Source organism: Rhopalosiphum padi, chromosome 1, assembly GCF_020882245.1.
Source record: "Rhopalosiphum padi isolate XX-2018 chromosome 1, ASM2088224v1, whole genome shotgun sequence".
Classification (NCBI taxonomy): domain Eukaryota; kingdom Metazoa; phylum Arthropoda; class Insecta; order Hemiptera; family Aphididae; genus Rhopalosiphum; species Rhopalosiphum padi.
Window position 1 is genome coordinate 21,418,689 of NC_083597.1, and position 24,126 is coordinate 21,442,814.

The 24,126-nt window shown below is 30.4% G+C and overlaps 1 protein-coding gene across 1 annotated transcript in view; it reads right to left on the reverse strand.

The window, feature by feature from the left end:
- Window positions 1-18,930, reverse strand: part of LOC132925084 (protein sneaky) — a 29,531-nt gene extending 10,601 nt beyond the window's left edge. The window contains exons 1-8 of the mRNA XM_060989512.1: window positions 18,877-18,930; window positions 15,153-15,386; window positions 10,795-10,929; window positions 8,696-8,813; window positions 7,453-7,593; window positions 5,866-6,035; window positions 2,370-2,593; window positions 2,097-2,292 (exon numbers count right to left, since the gene is read on the reverse strand). Of these exons, the coding sequence (XP_060845495.1) occupies window positions 2,097-2,292; window positions 2,370-2,593; window positions 5,866-6,035; window positions 7,453-7,593; window positions 8,696-8,813; window positions 10,795-10,929; window positions 15,153-15,386; window positions 18,877-18,930 (1,272 nt within the window). The remainder of the gene's footprint in view (window positions 1-2,096; window positions 2,293-2,369; window positions 2,594-5,865; window positions 6,036-7,452; window positions 7,594-8,695; window positions 8,814-10,794; window positions 10,930-15,152; window positions 15,387-18,876) is intronic.
- Window positions 18,931-24,126: the final 5,196 nt, after the last annotated feature.

The following is a 24,126-nucleotide window of genomic DNA, read 5'->3' on the forward strand; positions in this document are numbered from 1 at the left end:
ACTCGCGCGTTAGCAAGGGCGTTTATATTATCCATCAAACAAACCCCATCAGAATGGTATATAACACACGATTATAGTATTACATAAACGAAGACTCGCTGTGATATGTTTGGGGATAGGACTAAAGACTAATCCACGGTGAACGAAACACCGCGGTACAACGTCAAACCGCGTGTTGTTACGATGTCACCTACGAACATTGGACTTAAGCGGCGGTGGATGGTTTGGTCTTAGGTTGTTTCAATGCTATTAGATTTTTTTTTTCTAAATAATTAATACAAAATTAAGTTTTTAGTTATGCAATGATAAGTCTTGGAAAGGAGAAAATATTGTTTTAAATCAGTTTTGATTTGATGATGGATATACTATCCAGTAACGTCATATGAAAAAAGGAAAGTAAAAATGATTGCGATTTGTGCTACGAGCAAATATATTTTTGCATTCGTGTATCGTCGATAAACTTGTACTATAAAATAATATGTTACGATGATGTGTTGATTTTTGATTTAATATCTTGTTATTACAATTGCTTAACAGATACCATGAATAAGTGCAGATAGATGTATAAAAATAGTTAAAATACATTTTGCAGTGAAATTTCCAAAGTAATAATGTTTCTATCACTTCGTTTTAGGTTTTTAAATAAGAGTTTAGCACACATTATATCCTCGTTATGTTCATCCGGTAGTATTCAGTACATGTTATGATTGCCGATGTTAAGATATTTATTTACATTTATTTTTTTGTCCATAATAGGGTTATAGGTCGAATCCAAATTTATTAATTTTAATTTCAATACAAGTATTTATAGTTTAAAACAAAAAATTAGGAATACATTTAATTAGAGCTTTATTCATATGAATATTTTAATACTATAGTTGAATAAGTAAATAATTTCTCTACAGTTCTATTCAAAGTAAAAATAAAATAAAAGTATGAAAAAATATCTAAATATGAGTATTTATTATAGATTCATATTAGACAATATTAAAAATATGTACCAAAATATTAAAGTTATTAGATTATTTTTAAATCGTACATGGAATTATAGTTTATTAAATCGTATTAAAATACGTTTAGAAACTAGACATTTAGCACGCTCTCAAAATGTACTTTTCTGACTTGTATTTTTATGTTTGAACTATTAATTTAATAATTATTTTTTCATATAAATATTTTCTTTTAAACTAAAGTACATTATATAAGCATAGTATTTACCTTACTAATGTTTATTGTTTTATAGTAAAAAAAAAGTGAATAAATAATCACATTTTATCAGATTATAATAGACATAAACAAAATATTATTGACATCATTGTTTTTGTAAAATTCATTAAAAAACAGCTTATGCAATTTATAAGCATTTAAATCAGTAAATATGAAAATGTGAAAAAATTATTATTTATATTATTTTATTGCGTAGGTATTTTACAGTTAACTCTGGGTCTTTCGTATATTTTTGTATCCAATTATTTGATATCGCGATTTGGACTTGAAAGGAGAAGTATAATAATAAAAGCCGATGAAGCCATTCGTTGTTTTATCGCTGTATTATTTTTTATAATATTATAAAAATAATCACGATAACAAAATGACAAAAGATTAACGAAAAGGAAAATAAAACGTAATAAAATATTAGACTCGTGGCTACGACGAAAACGACAAGAGATTGTATTATGCTAATCAATTTGTTTATGATCCATAGTGAACGGTATATTTTGATGGACAATACGTTTTAATTTGTACGAAATGCATAGGCGTGTCCAGACCTTTGACGTAGAGGGTGCAACCTGGTCGTACTAGGGAGCTAAGGGGCTTTTGCTCCCCTTTTGAACAATTCTTAATTCATGGTGCCACCTGAAATCGCATGGAGTGCAGGTGCATACCCTGCAACCAGTGCTACCCCCGTGGACACACCTATGACAAAACGTATAGCTATAATAAACAGATTCGGCTGCGCGTCGTACGAGCTACGCCACGTAGGTATGTGGTGAAAATATATATAGATCGGTCGGTCGTCGCTTTACAAACACTGCGGCTATACAGCTTTGTTTATGGGATGGCGCGATACCGGAAGTGGAATGTATAATACCCACCAGGTGATCACACTCGCGGTCGACTAGCTTGTAGCTCCTCAAGTCGACCGTTTTGCTCTTTTCGATCTTCTTGAGCGGCAGCAACGTGTGCTTGCCGGTCTTTTTCCGCCGGGCGTCGATCTTCCGGTAATATCTGGTCACGTACGCGTTGTCGTGTTCGATGTCCGTCAGGTATTTGTGCATGTAACTCTGACTGCTGCGGACAATAATACGGCGACGAATATACAATATTATAATCGCAAACGGTCACAACGGAGAAATAGACGCACTCACTCCAAGAGTATTTTGAGGAACGAAAAAGCCAGAAGACGTCGCACGCACACGAACACGAACTCGGCCGTCCGCCTTTTCTCCCGGAAATCCATCATCATGTCGCGGGTCATGTCGTAAGCGTCGCGATATTGATCCGGCTGTGTATCATAATACACGACATAAGGACACGGGCAAAAACACGAGGCCGGGTGAGCTAATCTCTGCGCGTACATATTATCAAATCGCTCGTCCCGCGGACGTTAAGCCCATCATCGCATTTATCATCGCGCGTAATACGATAACAATATTATCATCAAATTAGAAACCGCGCGGCACGTGCAGCGACACACGCGTTTGCCTATGTTATATTTGAATAACGATAATAATATTTGGGCCGTTAATCACGGGTATGACATGACGACCTTAAGATGTCAAACGGTTTTCCGAACGGTGACGTGTGCGTGGGATTCGCGTGGTTAAACCGCGATCGCGAAACGATAATATTTAGTGCGAAAATAATATCATCACTGCGGTAGCCGTACCCCCACCACCCCTAAACGGCCCAAACCCCTGAGTCAGTCGACGTGTTCGCCGGGGACGAAGCGCGTAAATCTATGCGGGCTAATTGCCGGCTCACACGTTGTGTTTATTACACACACACACACGTTGATTATACGTATATTATGATTATAATACCCACAGGTATACGTCATCGCGCGTAAATATGTTTTTAGTGGTGTTAAGGTTTTCGTCTGCGAAGGCACACGCGCGGTTCGCGCATAACGCATAACGCAATCGCTAATTGCAACGGTAGCCGCAGTGAACTTAACCCGCGGGTACATCCTCAAATGTAAATCGCAGTCGTTACGAGTTTATCAGCGAATTGTGCGCCGCCGCCCGCGAAGATAAGCGACCGGAAAACCACGATGACCTCCGACCGCCGATTGCGATATTCGAAAGCAAAAGCAACTGTATATAGCTCGTCTAACCTACAATAGAATTCGCTTTCGCGTTGTTCGGGAAAATTAACGTAACGTAAAATTATAAAAACGAAAAAAGCCAGGCGCAGCGACGTATGTATATTTTATTATCATCGTATAATTTATCTCTTTGAGTAACAATTTTTTTTGCCGAACGCTTTTCAAGCGTATAGAAGTCAAATCAATGAGATGTATTATACGAAATAGATTTTAGTAATATTATAATATACAACAAGCACACGGCAGGAATCATTTACCGACGAATAGATGAAATATTATAATAATAATAATAATAATAATAATAATAATAATAATAATAATATTCGAATGTACGAGTGTTTGGCAATATTAATACGTGTTGTAAAAATTATAAATTCGCAGAGGTCTGATAATTTTTAGCTTTTATATTTTATCTGCTTTGATAACAGTTGCAGGTTTTTATTTATTGAGAGTGTTATTTATTTTTTATTTGATATTTGGTGATCATAGAAATTAAAACAAGATAATATAATGTATATTATTATTGTGGCACGTTTTTTATAATAATTATTTATGCGTTTCAACGAATAAAATATCCTAACACAAAAATACCAGTGATACAAAATAGTTTCCACGACGAAAAAAAATGGGTTTTTAATCGCCCGATGATTTTGACGTTTAGACGCCCAAAAAAACATCAGCTGTCCTTAATTTCATTAAAATTATTGTAATCTCGTAGCGGACGTCTCAACCGCAACGATTCCACCGGTTACAATCGAAATCGGAGATGTAAATTATGAAGTGACAGAAACGGTTTTCTTTTGGGTTATCGGCGTGGTCGAAATTTCCAGAATAAGAGCGGATAGACATTTTGAATAAATAATCACGTTTTTCGGAATTCGAAGAAATAAAAGTCTCCGTTCGCTTTGCACACGCCATTCATTATTTATAATATACAGTTACATACAGTATTATACTATGCGCGTCGCTATATTATGTATGCCTTACGTACATTGCAGTCAATTCGTCTGGCGAATTACGAACGAGTCAAATGTTTTTTTCCGTCATTATGTGCTGCGGCTACACCATACGAGTCAGTGTCTCCGACTGTCTTTCCCAACTCGTTCGATAAATCGCGCACCCACATCGAACCTAAGAAGCGTTGTTATTTAATCGGATTTGGTGTCCCTATATTCACGTGCAGTATACCCATATACATGTTATAATATATTGAAAGTATACATTGCGCACATCTCTGTGTATCTATTATATCGACATATATTATCTACGCTATTTGTGGTTAAAAAGTTTTGTGTATTTGTATTTCTTGTCGATCCCATTTTTGGAGTGCCTGGCTGCGATACGAACACGGAGCTTACGTTGAATTACATACATATGCGCGTGTATGCGTATACTGCGTATAATAATATAATAATATGTAGTTGTATACCGAGTGATACATTCAACGTAAGTCGCACTTTTTATTTCAAAAAATATTTGAATACTATATTATATTATTTATTAATTAGAAGTACAGTAGAATTGTATATATGAAATTAAAAATAAATGCTTGTTGTATTTCAAAAGAGTAAAACTTAAAATAAAAACATAAAAAATATAATTTTTTCTAAACGTATTACTTTATAACGAGTTAAGATTATGCAAAATAAATATTTTTAATAATATTTTCTGATATTATGAGAATTTTACATTAAACGGATCATTTTGTATAACCAAGCGCACAAAACGAGCAACTTATTGTTCGGACGGCTTAGAATAATCTATTATTTATTATTGTTCCCAACGGACGGCGGCTGTTTGTTTGGGTGAATGTAATCATTATTATTTTTTAAATTTTATCTGAAAACTTGTTGAGTGTGCGTAAATGAAGTAAGCCAAGAAATTCTGAACAAGAACGCTTTGCAATGCTTGGTACTCAACAAATGCTTAGACTTGAACATTTTTTAATTCTCAGTCATATTGAGATAAAACGTATACATTTTTTCTATTTATTGTGCGTGTGACTTATTTGGCTTGGTTTTTTGTAGCAAGTTGGCATACTTATTTTTGACCCAAATTGCTTTGAGAAACAGGAAATTATACAAAATTATATACATGCAATGTCAATAGAGCGGTACAAGTGACCCTCGTCGAAATTCCGCCCAGATAGTACGTAAAGCGTGTACGAATCTGATTAAATGGTCTTTTGCGAGATTGGATTTCACAAATGTGTAAAAGCCTCCCCACTTCCCTCTATTCATGTACGTATTTATAAAATTTAATTTAGCCATATCTTAATTTGAATATTAATAAATAACTATTATACTCTGTTTAAAAAATGAACAATATATAATAGCTATTTGTAGTGGCTGATGTAGTGTACTAGAAGCGTATATTAACGAGATCATCAGAAAGTGATTAAAAATTAAATTTGTTTAAATCTACGAAGAACTATAATACGTCTCAACGCGCTTCATCTTGATGATGACGTCGCGCATATAATAACAGGTGAGCCGCGGAAATCGCCTGTGCTATATTATATAGAATTATGGTCTAACCGAATGCGCGAACATTACCATTATTTTCACTTTGTTCAATTTGTAATTGACTTTTACGTGCAGGAATTCTCGTTTTAATTCGTCCTTGGACTTTGTCAGGTATACGTATCCTTTACCGAAACCGGAATTTACTGATTTTCCGGAATTGCACACGTCTCCACCGCCAAACACTGCATCACGATAGCACATTAATATGGTGTGGCGTATGATCGCGAGGGTCATACATTCGGGGGGTTGTTCGAATGTATATTGTATAATCCTCACCCCCCTAAATTTTCAACTTTAAGATATGTTAATATTTTCACTTTTAAGTATTTTGGTTATAATAGGTCAATTCATTTTAATATTAAAAGTAATAGATTAGAAATGTATTATTATTCTGTATAAAAAATATGCTATATTAGTAACTGTTAGTATAACAAAAACATCATAAATGAGTAAAATATCATCTTAACACATTTTTAATATAATTAAAATTGTAATACTATATATGATAGGTACTAGCATATTATACTATCTGACACTTTGTTGTGTAATAGATACTTTTAACAATTATTATTAAAATAATGAAGTAAGTGCATACCTAATTATTAAAAAAAATAAAACAACAATATTTTAATACTACTCAAATATTCTAACCAGGTACTAAATAAGTAGGTATTTATTACATTTATTCATGACTACATAAAAAATGTTTATTAATATACTTTGTTGGGTTTTAGGTATGAAGTATAAACTATAAACCATAGTTTATACTTGTAGCTGGAGACAAAATAAAAACAAAGTAATTATTGAGTATTTGACCTACTACTCTCTTTAACCACTTTCTGGATAGTAACCCATAATAACGTCATTATTATAGTAGGGATTTATCAATTTCGCCGAAACATTCTGGTTTTGAAAAAAGGTATAAAATATCGAATCTACCATAGTTATTGATCCCACCGGTTACTGTTCATATATTATCATCAATTTTATTCCACCGAGTCTTAAATTTATATAATCCAGCCATATATTATTATAAACTGCAGTAATATTTACTGAATTGTTTATTACAATAATTAGTTTATAAAACGAGTCATAATAGTAATGTATTGTCGTATTGATGTATAATATTATGTATTAATTTATGTTAATACGGTAATAATATAATATATATTTAATTTATAAAACTTATATCATGATTTATTTATATGATATAGGTACCTACACTGTATAACAAATTTAGAATATAATAATTAGACTAATTTATTAATTTAATTAAAAAATAAATAAATACTGATTTTCGGGATGTTGTTAGGTCAATACGTTATGAAAAGTCTCAAATTTAAATGTTTGTGCAATATAAGTATATATAATACACCTACATAAGGGAGCACCGAAAATTCAGATGTACTATACGAGTATAGTTATAAAGCTCTTGTAATATATATTCAGTATATTCAGCCCATTGCTATAAACGATACAATGACAGATGTGACGTAATTATTATGAGGTATCTATGACTCAATTTTGTGTTTTTTTTTTTAAACGCAATAACTGATAAGGATAAAAAAAAGGACGAAGTTTATCCAAAGTTTTACTCACATGGTGCAAGATTGCAGACAAAAGTGACTTGCATGGGCCAGCACAGGGCCCAGTTCACGGACCAGTGTACGGAGTTCCTGCAATTGTCGTAACTGTTCTGAAACGCTGCCTTGCACTTCTCGTCCGCCCGATCGATGATGCCTGCAAACAATATTAAAAAATAATAAACAATAAGTAGTTAATATTCACCAACCCTTTGCACACAAACATCGTTAATGACCACTCAACTCGCACTTTTCTGAAGAAAAAACGAATCCAATCAATAAACGAAATTTATATAAAAGTATTAGATGCAATAAAAATCGAATTACAGCCGTACAGATGTTTCCTAGTCACCTGCAGTGACCAGGTCGATACATCAATGAAGAAAAAATAATCTATCGCCACCGAGGAAAAATTCATAAAACAACTTAATTGCCGCACGTCACGCCAACGAAAAATGTATACTTACACGGTTTGTTCCCGTGAAAACATTTTAACGATACGCGTGTGTTTAATTTTCAAAACTTTTTAACTTCAAAAGATTACGAATGTATTAAAAGCTATCAACGAGTGACTACCACCAGCTAGACTTTTAATGCTATCCGCTCGGGCACGCCGTCGTGGATATAAATCGATCTGTGCATTTAAAAGTTTGCTTTTTCTTTCCTACGCTTTTCGACAACTATACTCGAAATTGGTCTTCGGTGGATAGATCGTATATTTTTCTAAAATATATTAAATAAATGATTTCTGTTTGTTTTTTTACACACTCGTATATTCTGATATTGTATATTATGTCCGTTTCGTTTCTAAGAAAATTTAATTTAAAGTAATGTTTCAAACTTTAAAATTCGAATACTTTACTCGTGCTGTTATGTTATAGGACACGACAATTTTTTTTATCGACTCGGCGCAATGGTTTATTTATTGTTTATTGTTTTCAGTTTAACGTCTTAAGACTCGTACTATTGTTACTTTTTTATATCGCTACTTTTAAACTGCTGTTTGGACGACAATTTATTATATAGTTTGCAATCCTCATTTTATATCGAATAAAAAAGTAATCAAAGTACAATTATTACATTTAGATCTCGAATTTTCATTCCTCGGCTATTACGTATAAATTATAATATTATAATATTGAACCTGTTTTCGTTTAACACACTCTGTGAAATAAACAAGGAAATTCGTGCGTTCCACGAGTCAAGTATAATCGTCATAATATAAACGCAGGACTCATCTGTATAATATGTTAACTAACCTTTGCACTTTCTGTGTAATTTATTTCTGTACTTTATTTCCACTTCGCTCGGCTCCGGTATTTTGTACATATTTTTGGTATGCTCGGACGATTTTGCATTGTATATTTTTGATGGTCTCTAAAACAACAATGTAACAATGAACTGCCACCAAGCTTAAGTCATACGCAATGTTACATTTAATTAAGTTTCGTTTGAAAACAATTAGATCGCAACGTAATCTGTTTGTATCAATTTAGCAAATGCGCATGTTCAGGAGTATATACTATACAGACTATAGGATCGGGGGCGAAGCTACTATTAGAAGAGTAAATAAATATAGAACGTGTACAATATGTAAAATATTATGAATGTTATTATTTTTTAATTTTTTAATTGAAGACAAACAAAAAATGTATAGTATAATAATAATGTGTGGGATATACCCGCGAAACTAAAAGAAAACAATAGGTAATAATAAAATAATATTTTACATTCAACTTGATTTATTACCACACATCAGTGTGGGTCGTGACGTTTTCAGTTTGACCACTAAACAACAAGGTAGCCACTAAGCAGAGGTGTGAATCGAAAAGAGAACGAATCGAAATGTAAGTTATTTAAAAATATCTTAATTCCAAAAAAAAAGTTGAGAGTATTGACTAGTGGGCTGCATGATAATAATTGTATGTACAGTGTACACAAGAAGTAGCAGGGTTTAAGCAATTTAATCAGAATGAAGGCATGATATTATTTCTTACGTACATTTTTTCAACGTGTATTTTTATCTTGTTAGTTTTAAATATTAAACGATAAAATATTAAAAAAAAAATTAAATTAAAACATAATGATCTAGGTCTAAAGTTGCTTCTCTGCAATGAGATAGGGCCCCAATCCAAATTGTTTAGATTTAGATCCTTTATTGATAATTTGACTGTATACAATCTGATAATTTGAACTTAGAATCAGTTTTAAACTTAAATAAAAAAATTTTGGATTCAAGTAGAAAAGCTTCATGTTCTAGACAAAAAATATCCAAGTACTATCTATAATAATAATAGTAGTATGTTTACTATACGTAATATTTAAATGGATAAATTAATGTTTTTATAAAAGAAAAATAAATTATTATATGTATACCTAGTTTTATTTATTAGCAAAATAATAGTATAAGGTGTTTAAAAATTGATGTATATAATGAAATTAAAAAAAAAATGATATGGAGATGTCTGTTTTTCGCTTTTCCTGAAAAATTCAAATATGGCCTTTGCTTTTCAGGTTCAGAATACCTACAGATATAATAATAATATTATGTTAACAGTATACGTTAAATGTGGAATGTTGACGTGAGATCAGTGACAAAATGTTGACGGTGTTTGTGTCAGTTAGATTTTGAGTAATGGAATTTCGTTTTAAAGTATTAATAATACGCCGTAATGTTTTTATATAATCAAATAAAATACGCCAACGCGATACAATAAATATTTTTAATTTTAATTTTTAATAGTGTAGAAAAACGTGAGGATTTTTGTTTAAAATTCGTAACCCGTCGTAAATAAAATATTTAATTAAAAATAAAAAGTACCTCTACACGTCATTGTCGCGAGTTTGCATGCACATACGATATTTTGAAATTGTATTCACAAACAAAATGTGAGCATGATGTGTAGACCTGGATAACTCGTTCAAGTTATATATAAATAACTTTATTATATTTGCGTGTGTATATATACAATATATTCGTTATACATATTATATAATCGTTAATCAATAAATTATTCTGATACCAAATCTCACTTTTTGATTTAAAATGATAAAATCTGTTATAATACTGGGACGTTGAAATTAAAAACACAACAGCTGCTCAATTTCGCAGCTGAAATTTGTGAACGGTTCAAATGAGATTTTCATTTATGTTCGCCGTACACGATACACATAGAGGCAAAATACAATATTATATTGTATAACACTTGATTATTTTTATTTTTTTAAATGTTTTTCGTGTCAATGCGTAAGATATCTTTTAAAAACCGGACGTTACAACTTACAAATAAAATACGTGTTTAAATCAACTCGAAATTATATCATAATAAACGATATTATTTTATATTTTGTAACTAACCATTTGCAGATCGTCTAAGTAGTCGTTTCTCTCGTGTAGTACGATACTGTCGCTGTCTGATTCGAATTCCTGTCGAATTGGATCGATCACGTCGTTGATGGAATTTATGGTTTCTTTTATCTCGTTTGTTTCAGCCTTAAATTATTAACAAACATGATGACATATTGACATTAATTCACAACCATATTATAATCTTATTACAACATAGACGTGGTATAAGCGTAAAATATTTTGAGACGATGATTAAAAATAACAGTTTTGAGTTATGACGTTTATTTTTAACTGATCCAAACGACGATGATTAGTATTTTTGGTAACTTTGGTATGTAGGTAAATAATGTAATAAAAATCAATAGGCGGTAGATGTATAAAATATTTTTTATGAATTTTAATTATCGTAAAAAGTACTCTAATATGTTATAGAATTTCAATTTTAGGTTTATTTTTATCTTATTTTAATTATTATACAGCATTGTTGCATTGATCAAAAATAATAAATGACATATTATTATGTTAAAATATTTAATTTTACAAATAATTAACATTGTACAGTGGATAGTACCTTTATTACACTATATCCCAGAATGATGTTACAGTAAAATTTAATATTTATTTATTTGAAGACAATCTATATGGCATTTTTCACTCATATTTTAAGAAAATAAAACGTATTGTGTACGTATAATATGTATAATCTGAATAAATCTATGTGATACGTATGAACGTATATTAATTAATTATTATATCTATTACGTATATAGAAATATAAGAGGAGTTAAGTAATATTTATTCGGATCTAATTTAAACAAATGAAAATGGCTAAGCATTTTAATATAAAACAGTCTCACAAGTAAATAAAATATGTTGCGTAAATGGCTAGCGAATTTTTATTTCAAATTATGCTTCATCGCACATGTGTTATTTGTATAAGTGTGGAACTATCAAGATACAATTAATATACTTTTACTTTTATTTGACAATATTAATTCAGTCATACAGTTGAATTAAATTCAAAATTTTAATTTTATTTGTACAAGAAAATGTAAACACAATTTAAATAAATTGTTGCAGTACCGAGTAGAGTAATAACTGACATGAAAATTGCGATAGAATACGTCGGATGCTGGTTTTCCCGATCACGTATTTCGTTTTATTTTAACGTTATCTTAGATATTAAATCAAAGTTTCTTTAAGTAAATTATAATAATTGTTTTAATTCGGTACAAAATGCGTATAAAAGTCTTTATATAGAATATATTATACGAGTTTTAATGAACTGTACATTTACAATAATACAGTTTTCATATCATAAACAATGTAGTACAATAGTATGTGATGTCATACAAACCACAGTGGTATTATTATAATCAATGATATAACGTAAAATATAAGTAATGGATTTGGGATTAATAATTTTAATGAATTCAAAAAAATAAAAATAAAAATCTATACTGGAAGACTCATACTATTAGGTATACAACTATTTTTTTTTTGCTTGGTTATATTCCTATCTATTTTTTAAAGTGGACATTTTTACCAACAACGCTCTACAACTTACAAGAATATATATAAAGTATATTTTAACATTTTATTGGTATCTTTCCCAAAGATTAAAGTAATGAGAGTACTGATCTCATAAACAACTGCGCAGCCCTAGCTTATTGTTATTATTGATAATTTTGGTAACAGATTTAATGTTTAAATCTATTATCTAAAGTATAACATTTAAAACAATATTTAGATTTGTATGGGCTATTTTATATGTTGATAGATCATATAATCGCTGGTTCGAGTAATTCAACTAAAAATATATCCAATGATAACAAATCCTATTATTTTGAATAGTAGGGTATTGTAATGAAATATCGCTGAAAACTGTGTATTAATATATTAGTATATTTTAAGTTTATTTTTTCATCCAAACATACTACTGATGTAAAACCGTCTAAAGTCGACAAAATAAACAACAGCACCAAAAAACAGAGAAAAAAGTACGCGTTTACACATCGCAAATCAAAGAAGCGGATTGTTTAATTAACTGACAGTAACAGAAAGCTGTTTTTGTGATTTAGAAGATTTTTTTTATGCGTAAGGACGCAAGGATAACGTTTCGTTTATATTATTCTCCGATTTTGGACTTTCAAAATGTGTATTGTCTCTGTGTACACGATTTTTATCCAATGGCTGCCATCTTTGTTGACAAACAGTGAAAATAATAATATTATGTCATATACGATATTATACCTACGTCTCGTGCACACATTTCATGCCGGAGATTAGAAACGACCCGAGGCTTTGTATTTTTGCAAAATTTTTGAGACGCGTTTGTCGCGAACGCTTCCTCCGAATATTATAACGTATAATATCAAACGGAATAATAATGTATTGTGTAGTACAGCGGTAATCGTATACCAAAGGGATAAAAACCCATTATTCACTAAAGAAATGCATCCGGGCTGAGAGCCAACCCGGAATATTTTACGTCCGCTGTACTTGGATGTACTTTTTGTTGTATTTTTTTTTTGTATTTTATTAAGTTCTCGGAGAAACTGGGATATTGGAATCACAGTCGTAAACATAAACGCGAATCGTATAGCACGGGAATTTATGTAGGATTGTATTGCTACTGTGTCTATGAAGTTTTCACTTATATTATTATTATGTTGTTATAATAGTATATCCAATAGACATAAACTTGTAGGTTACAGCTTTTTCAAAATTAAACATACAAAAAACTATTAGATTGTAAGTTATTTTTCGTGAAATTATGCGTGCGCTGCGTAAAGAAATTTATATTTAAGTTCTAAGATTCTATAATTTTACAATAATACAATATGTATGTATAATTTACATGTCATTAAAGAGATTTAAGTACTTTTGAGAAAAAAAAACATTAACCAAAAGTAAACAATATTTATGTCGAGATATTTAATTGCATAGTCATTTTGACAAATAAACAACCATCAAAGAAAATCGTTTTAATAAGAATACAATGTAGGTATTCTAAATAAGTACAGTAATATATTACGAAATTATAAAAGTGGTTATTGATTAATTAGATAGTATTATAATAATCTTATTCAAAATAAACGATAATTTCATATTGTATGTAATAGAAACATAAATAATATTTTTCATTGATTTTAGAGGTGAGATTAATGATTTGATTCTGAAAATTGATTATTTTATTGTAAATAGAGCAATTTTTATCATTATTTTTACGTTCGCAAAAGTACGGACAGTATTAACCGTACGTGAGATAATAATATTATCTATTATATTCTATCGATAACATTTCGACTTTGTCGAGTGATTTACGAGTAGCTAGTTGTATGTACATTTAAGTTGTACGTTTATGAGTATATAGTGTTTAGAGAAAAACTGATTTAATACTGATAACTAAGAGGTATTAAATTAACAAAAAATAATCGAATTGCTATACATAAACTCGCACAGAGGTTTTACAAAAAAAATATAACATGGCCTGGACAGAAGATCAATCAAAGTCTTGCACACATGAGACAGCCAATGACGGTACACATGATTCGAATTTTACACTTTGAACGAGCAGGTGGATTAAATTATTTTCTGTGAGTTCAGTTTGGTCGATTCAATAAGTGAATTATATAAGTTGTGTTGTACATTCCCTGAAGAATTCTAGCCATTACGGTAATGATTAACGTATGTTTTTCTACAGTATGCGAATAATATTCCGGTATAAACTACCTAGCATAATATCGCTTGCACTGAGAAAATTTTAAATAATATATTTACTGAAAAATGGTTATTAATTTATTAAAGAGCTTTCACCCATAAGCCTCGACTCAACTGAAGTTGAAAATCAAATTTGATTTCATTAATTGACCCCTTTTGGCATTTCTCAACAAGTATGAAAATATCAACATTTAGACGTATTGATTTCATTATAATATGTTAAACAGCTTATTATGCGAAATTATTATTTTTGTTATGAAAAAATTGTTATTTATTTTATTTTTATCACATAATATTCCCTATTATAAATTGTTTTATAATATTTATGGAAAAGATATCTATGTTGTTTATATAATATTATTATAGTTGTTTATATTTTTAAACTCAATGATACAACAATCCATGGAATTGTGTCATTCAGACTTTTGTTCCGGAACCGGGAGGATCTGGTTGTTGTTGTTGTTTACCTACTTACATCGATTATAAGGTATCGTGTGTGTACAATTCGATCAAAAAACTCGACATAATATTACAATTATACGTTTAAACGTAATTTGGGTAAACCGTGTCTGTATATTAATATAAATTATATAATTAATTTTTATAATGAATACTTTATTAAAATATATAACGATTTTTTATACCTTCAAATTAAATAGTGCTTCCTGAAACGGTTTGAACATGAGTTCATATCGGGTCTTGGTCAAATTATACACCAGTGCACTGGAACAGGTGAACACTCTAATCACTTCGGATCCGTTTCTCATTATGTTGTTTAAAGGGCCGGCCATAACGTACGCAAACACCATGGTCACTAATACGCGTTGGCCGGACTTATCACAGAACGTCGGCATCGCTAAAAGCCCCAAACACCGGACCTGTGCAACGGGTTAATATATTTATAATTATTTAATATGGTTTTAGCAGCCGTCCGCGTAGCATCGCATTTTTTTTATTATTTACGTTTGATTCAACGTTATTTATTTTTGAGATAAAATTATATCTAAAACACTAAACATAATGCTTTCAATGAATTTTTTTATAATTATTTATAGAAACCAACAGGTGGTAAACAACAGTTGCTGTTATTTTTTTCACACTGTTAGTTTTTTGAATAGCGACATATAATTAATGTGAAAGCTGTGAATGAATATTTACTTTGTCGTGAAAAAATAAATTGAGACTAAAAATGTTCATAAATATATCTGCAGTTATTGAAAGTGATCACTGATCAGCTATTCTCTAAACCCAAAATAAGCCCCACATCTACAATTTGTGTGTAATTAATAATTCTTGAAATCAAAGACTTAATTGGTACAATAAATTTAGATAATTTCACTTCTAAAATTTTAAATTTATCGCGAAATAATAAATGCAAAATGCTAATATGTTAAAAATGATTAAATATGTACTTCGATAACATAAAAATACAATTATGAAAAATGTCGAACTTAAAAGTATTGCTAGGTCAAAAACTTAAAAATGAGAATAACTTAAGACTTATAACTTAACATAGTATCTAACCACTAGATTACCTAGAGAAAAACTCGATATTTAAGAAATCACTGTAGTTAGTGTAATAGGTATTGACTATAAAACAATATTGCTTTAGTCTTTATGTGTAAGAAAAATAGATCAGTACTCTTTCCTACGTTAATAAACTCATGTATAAGTATGTATCCTAAATTTAATATTATTAATTCAAATTTTTAAATTATTTTATTATTATGCGATTTCAGATATGTTAGTATTTTTAAGCATACATTCGTAAGTTCTGCCAAAATTTATGTCATGACTAATACTTGATTAAATCTGGATTTGGATTGTTATTTTTCAGTTTTTGACCGTTCTCAAATATTGTACAGGAACTTATACACGACTTTTAAGAATTTGTGAAAACACATTTAAAATGTCTTAGTCATTCCTCTTTTAATTACTCTTAAAAATGAAATTTGTTGCATTTCATACTCTTCCGATTGTATAGGTACTGGAACAAATAATCACTTTATACGCAGAATTATGATGTAGGTATATTTCTATAGGAAATGAAAATAAAAATAAAAATATATCATGGATTGTAATTTGAAAGTGAACACACCCTTGTATCTTATAAATCATAATAATTACACAATTGGTAGTATTTTACGTTTTTTTACTAATTAATTTTTTTTTAAACAGAAAAAAAATATTTTAAATAAAAATAAATGTTACGAATTTTAATGAAAAAATATGTACACATAACTATGCAAATAACTATGAATTTGAAGTACTATATTAAATACATTATATTTAAGATTATATTGCGCACTAAAATTATAATATTTAATATTGATATATGATAGTTTACATTCGACAGGAGCTTAAGGACTATTTTATTTGGATTTTTGTTACAAGTGGATCGTCTTCTTATGATAGTTATTACGTGGTCGTTATTGAGTATACGTTGATTATTAAAATTCATGACAAAATGTCGTTATGTTTGCATAGAAAAATAAATTGTGTTTTTCAACAATGTTTATATTTTGATTTGATATAGCATGTATTTTTTGAATATCTTTACCTACTTGTAAGGCAAAATTCATTTTGGATTATTTATTTATACGACACGCGTCACATTATTAAATAAATATGTAAACTATTGATCAGTAGAATGCAATATTTCAACTACAACTTTATATTATGTAGGTTGTAGGTACAAGTAAACTAAGTTAGAATATACTGAAACCCGTATATCTATTGAATAAAAGAAAGACATTGAGGAGACATTGGGTGTCACCCACCTGGAACGTTATAAGACTAAAATATTATATTATATATTCTTGTGGTCCGATTTAATCAAAGTCACAAATTTTTACACTTCAAATGGAAAATTCATGGTGTTAAAATAATATGCTTTTTATAGTTTCCCCGGTTACGGATCTACTGTAAACAACTTTTGAAAACCGATAATCCGTTAATAGTTTGATACCTACTATAATACTCGTATACTTTGTCAACATGCAGAAATCACAATACCTATTACATTATAATATAGACACAAATCTATCTAAATCTGAATAAAATTATATTTTTAGTATATTTAATCACGAAGATCTAGACTACCTACAACTCATACACAGTTAAATTTAGGCAGTTTATTTAAAACTAAATATTCTTGAATATAAATACAATATGATTTTTTTTTACGTGAGATCACTACTACTCTTTTTTATATAAATTTTGTATTTTTAAAAAAAAATTTCGAAATATGTTGATACAACTTTTTTACCACTATACTCTTCTATTTTTTTATCAAGTACTCAATTCATTTGATGTTTAGCATCATATTATTATATAGTGAATATTATTATACCCAATATTAAACTAATAGGTCGATATTTATAAGTATTTAAAAAAGTAGACGAGATTAGTAGTTTATTAACATTTCAACTTTACTTATATACTCATCATTTATCTTTAAATTGTTATTTACTTATAGCTTATAAGTAATTAAATATAAGTTAAATATTTCATATTAACATTAATATTTCGATTTAAAATATGGAATTAAATATACGATAGTACATTATATTTTATGTATACATACATGATACATATATATATATATATATAATTATAGCTTGTTAATTTGCTGTATCTACGAAAACATAATAATATTACTATGATGACTTTTACACATACAATAAAATGTATTCAAATGCTATTCAAATTATATTACCTAAGTACTGACCATTCAATAAGCGTTATTTTAGTATAATAGCATCGTCAAATTTTTATAATAATAATATTATAGTTGATAAATTGTTCATAACTCAAGAAAGTTAAGTTTTTAATAATGAAAACATGTGTAATATTTTTGTAACTTTTAAGTAATGCACTTGCGATACTATCAATACAATATAAAAGGTATAGGGTAACTTCACCAGTGAATGAACACCTTGTACAATTATTTGTTATAACTAAGTGCACATAGTGATTTAATATAAACCGATAATTAAAATATATAAATAAATATTTAAAGATGGCACCACTGTGCGACCAACTTTGGCTATAAACTTTAGGAATTAATGATATTATTTTTTTTCCCTCCAATTTTTATCACTTTCACATATCAACGTTTCTTATAAGGATTATCGGAACTTGTTATTAATTAAACCAAATTATTTACGTTTAATTGTATACTAAAGGTAAGAAATAGTATACCATTTTGTAGTATTGTATCCGTATAGTTTGAATTATTATTATTAATTTTATTATATCGAGAGTACAGTTATTATAAATATTAATTTATTAAATGTTTAAGTCCATGCGTTGTCTGCAAATGACCGATTACTAACTATTATCTAAATTTGAAGTATATCGATTTACCTGTTGTGAAATTGCATGGCCGATGCTCAAAAATAGACCAATAATGATGCCCATTAGATGAGTGGTTTGTTCGGTAAATTCTAAATCGACAATAACAAAATGGTAGAGAACTGAAAAATATAATAGAAGGACTCGTTCAACGGGTATATAAAAAATAAATTTCACTTACTCAGGCTCAGGAAAAATCCGTAGAAGAAACCCAGAATCAACTTAGACTTTCTGAACTTTTTACTGCGGCGGTCAGCTGTTTAGAAAATAACACCACATTCAATGCTTATTTATTAATAATAATAATAATTAAACCTAAAAGTAATAATTATTATAAATTATAATAATACATCGTCAAAAGAGTTAAAAAATTAAATCGTGTTTCGTAATACTGTGGATATTACACTGATTATAAGAGCATATTGAACAGTGATCATTGGACGGTTTTATGAGAATAATTTTAAATGAAAAATATTACATTTTTGTTATAAAATTTTAGTATGTGAACTTTGTTGGGATTTAATATTATCAGATTATATCTTGAAAATAGCTTTTGTCTTTCATTATTCATAATCAAGTATTGTCTTTGAAAATAGAAAGAAAGATTGGGAGTTTGGGACTTAAGATTTCCCAAAAAATATAATCGAAACATATAATTGAATTTTGACAAAGTTTACGTCCATATATATAACATAAAATATATTAGGTATATTGGTATATATTATATATATTGTAAACTATTTAATGAATTTCTTTAAGATGAAGATTCCAAAAAAGTTTTACAGGAAACTGAGAATTTTTTTTATTCAACTAATTCTTTATTTCATTCATAGTAAATACGCGGCGGGAGTTTCTAATATTCACAGTATTTCTGTGAATAGGCAAAGGAAACTATATGAACTATAATAATATACGATTTAATAAAAACAATTTTGTTTTTCGTCTTTTTAAGCAACATCATTCATACAGATATTCGACGTACTAGATTCTAGAACTCGTCGTGTTTATAAAAGAAAATTGAAAAATTTGTAACCACGGTGGCATAGAGAGAATTTGTGAGAAATGCATATTTAATATTATTATGTGGAAACAAATATATCTCATTACTTATGTATAATATCCCTACTTTTCTCATATTTTGCATTCTTAGAGTATGGTCGTACGAACACTACAATATATAAATAATCTTAGTCACACAGTATTTGAACAACAATTATTTGTATACGAAACATGTTTTATGGGTTCATTCTATCGTTTACTACGCAATCGAAAATTTGACATATTCTTTTTCAATAAACTGAATAAATATAGGTACCTATTACCTACACTGTTGTGACGTTAACTGATATTATTATTATTATTATTTTATTTTTGACAGGAGGCGGGGTATTAGAATTTCCACGTATCGTGCGTTCATAATTTATGACGTAGTTATATAGGCTTAAAATTACAATGCGCATACAATTTGCGCGAATAATAATTTGTATTCCACGTTCTCAATAGTAAAACAATGTATCTGTCTATTCACGTAAGTCATGAACCTAAATATCAGAGGACTATTCATTGCTTGTTATAGAATGGATATTTGGTTGGTAAAACGTTAGGGATGAAAGTATTCTACAATTTTTTAGGCGTAAACAAATCGTAAGAATCTCGAGCTCTCGCAAATATTAATGAATAGCTGTGTAATGTATATTATAATGTAATATCGTTATGTCATTATTTCACTACAATAAAATATAATATGATATGTAATTATTACATGTATGTTTAGATCTAGTATATACCTTTACCAAAATTATCAGTGTTGTAAATTAGAGGAATTAAAAGGAGTAGTCTTTTCCTGGGACTATAATTATGTTTGGATGCTCGTTTGGGCGAATTAAGAATATACTTTAGAGCGTGTAATAAAAACATTTGGGTGTTAAACGATAAAAATTTGAAAATACATAACGTTATGAGAAAAATAAAAATAATGCATTAACTAAGAAAAATACTTAATGAAGAAAAATGAGCATGTATGAAAATTTTGAAAAATTATTAAATTTAATTACATGTATTGAATTCTATAAAAAATTGAACAACATTTTGCGGCTAAAAAAATAAATAAAAAATATCAACTATTTTCTCAATTTTTATGTATAATTAATAATACCACTATACTAATAAAAGTGCAAACACATTTTTGGAATACTATTAATATTTTTCCACTCATGCTTTGGAGGGTGGTGTGGGTTACAGAAGATACATATTTTTTTTACAACTATTGATTAAATATACTAGAAATTAATTTTAAATTTTAAAAACATGTCATCGACAAATTATGTATTTTGTAAGGCGATACGCTATTATTAACGAATTATTATCGTCAGCTGGACATTTGTAGAATGGTTCGTCAAATATTATAAACAAATAAAAAAAACAATTTATTTTTATAATAATGAATAAGGATATAACATTATACTATAAGTTGAAACTATTTTTATGTGCCATAAAGCTCTCAATATACATAGATACAGGTTCATGTAAGAGAAACGTCTACTAACAGTTTTGGTTCGACTTTTAAATTGATACCACACAACCACTGCATTTTCACCTATATTTTGTCAACAGGAAACGCGAGGAAAACACTGACGCGTAACAATTATATTACTAATTATTATACGTCTTGCGTTCTCCATACATTATACTGTAGACAAACCGCAAAAAAAACACGTCTCTTATTCGGCCGAGCGTCAATCGTCTTCGTCAGTCGCGCATTATTGTTGACACTAATACACTATATGTACGTATATTTTATATTATCATATATGTAGTGTAGTGCGTTATGTATTCGGAGTGATGGAGTGAGAAGGTGTGCGTGTTGAGTATTCACGTGTGTGTGTGTGTGTGTGTGTGTGTGTATACGTGTGCGACGGAGAGAGAAACATATTGTTGTAATTGCATTTACAGCAAGACGCAAGTAATTTAAAATGGTTGCCTTAAGAATGCACGACGCGCGCCATCAGTTGAAATTAATATTTATAATAACATTATTAAAATATAATACGTGTATGTGGTTTGAAAAACTTCGTCGTACATCACATCCGTCGGAACAAAAACAGCAGCAACTACGGCGATTGTACACAAAAGGAAATTACAATAATATATTATGTGATTACTATTATTATTCGAACCGCGGGCCGCGAATACGCGTCATATCGGTCGGCACTATTTTCTTCTCTTAATCCTCTGGTTCGTCGAATATCATTAAAATACATTATAATACATTCATAGATCGGCAATTACCGCTGTGGTTACCTATTATACGTTTGTGACGTATATAAACCGAATCTCGAGTACACGCCATATCGTCACATTATGTGTTCACAGATGCGGTTCCTCTACACGGGTAAAAGGGCGCACGTCATACCGTAGTCAAGTAATAAGTAATATTGCGTTGTTAATACTTTTGTGATATTTGGCCGTCAATCAAAATTCGCGTCGTCCGAAATCGTTTTCTGTCATTGACATGACGTAGTCGGACGCACATTGTGGGGGAGCAGACGTCACTGAAATGTGGCGCGAAGAATTATTACGTTACGATAAATCGCCATCGTGAATCGGAGGTGTATACCTAATAACACTATTACGGACAGTAATGATAATATCATTACTAACAGTTTAATCACGCAACAAAGGAATAAACATAACATAACTTTGGATACAGTGGGATACGGAAATATTGAAGGGAATGCCAAGAAGCCAAAATAGCATTAGAACTAACCGATTATACATCACTCGTTCCGATTAAAGCTTATATGAACATAAACAATTCTAGACATCAAAATAAATCGAAACTTAGGGAAATCAAAAGTACAATACACGATTATGAAAGAGGAAGATCCACCTGGGTTTATGCGAAACCAGCGGAATAACCCTAATGGTGGAACACACCTAACGATGACACGATGTAACAAGTAAAAAAAAAACAGTCTGATGTATACGACCCAACGTCTTAGATGTAGTGATAGGACCCAAGCCTGAAAACAACATAAGCTGATTATTATTCTTAAGAAGAACCAAACTATATACTACATTTACTGTAATTCGAAAAGAAGAAAAAAACTAGTTTGAGTAAAAACACTGTACACGGCTGTACGGCTCACGCGATAACATAAAATACATAACCTACGTATCCGAAGTTTATTTTAGACGAATAAAAAAATGAAATAAAAAAAAAACGGCGAATGACGAACTCGCGGTGGATACGTAATATACTAAACGACAGTGGAATTAGTCACGCCGAGTATTATACACTTTAACCACTTAGGTATATCCATAGGCGTGTCCAGATCTTTGACGCAGAGTGTGCAACCTGGTGCGTACCCATGGGGCTAAGAGGCTTTAGCCCCCTTTTTTGAACAATTTTTCTTAATTCATGGTGTCACCTGGAATTGCAGGGGGCGCAGGTGCATACTCTGCACCCCCCGTGGACACGCCTACGGGTATATCATTAATTGCGGGTAGGTCGGTGTGATCCAATGACGGGCACATCATAATAATATACTTCAATGTTATCTTCGTATAGTATTACCCTGATATGGCCAACTGCTTATGTGTAAACACCGAATAAACGGTATATAGGCAGGCACGTCATATTATTATTCGCGTCCGTGCGAATTTGGGAAGTTGGTAGTACGTCGTATACGACATATCGCCTTATCATAATATTATGCAGGCGCGTGTGCATCGTTGCAGGACTACTTACCCAGTAAATCTTTGAGAAACTCGCGGAAAAATCCACCGGACATCCGTCGTCTGGCGGCGAGTTTTTTGTACTTCATGTTGGCGTTTCCTCCGACTTGGGGCGGTGTAGACCCGTATGGAAAGGAGCAGCGGTACTCGCGATGTGACAATATTACAGGTAAGTGTCTCTTGTTCCCGCGCACTACATCACAATAAAATATTGCCGCGTTATACGGCACGTTACGCTATTGCACATTTTGGGTCGGATGTGTCGTTGAAACGAAAAAAAATAGCGACCGGACGTGTCGTGGCAACCGATGCGCCGATTGCATTTATTTATTAATAAAATATATAAAAAATATTACCTGTACAATATTGCGCGCGTACAATATTATAATATATTATCATACACAAACTGTTGAGCCATTATCATTACAATAATTTATCGTCCGACACCGCGGTGGCGGTGTGGTTCGACAATTCGCCGCGCGCCGCACTGGCAGCACTGCCGCCGCCGCCCGGCGTAATGAAGAC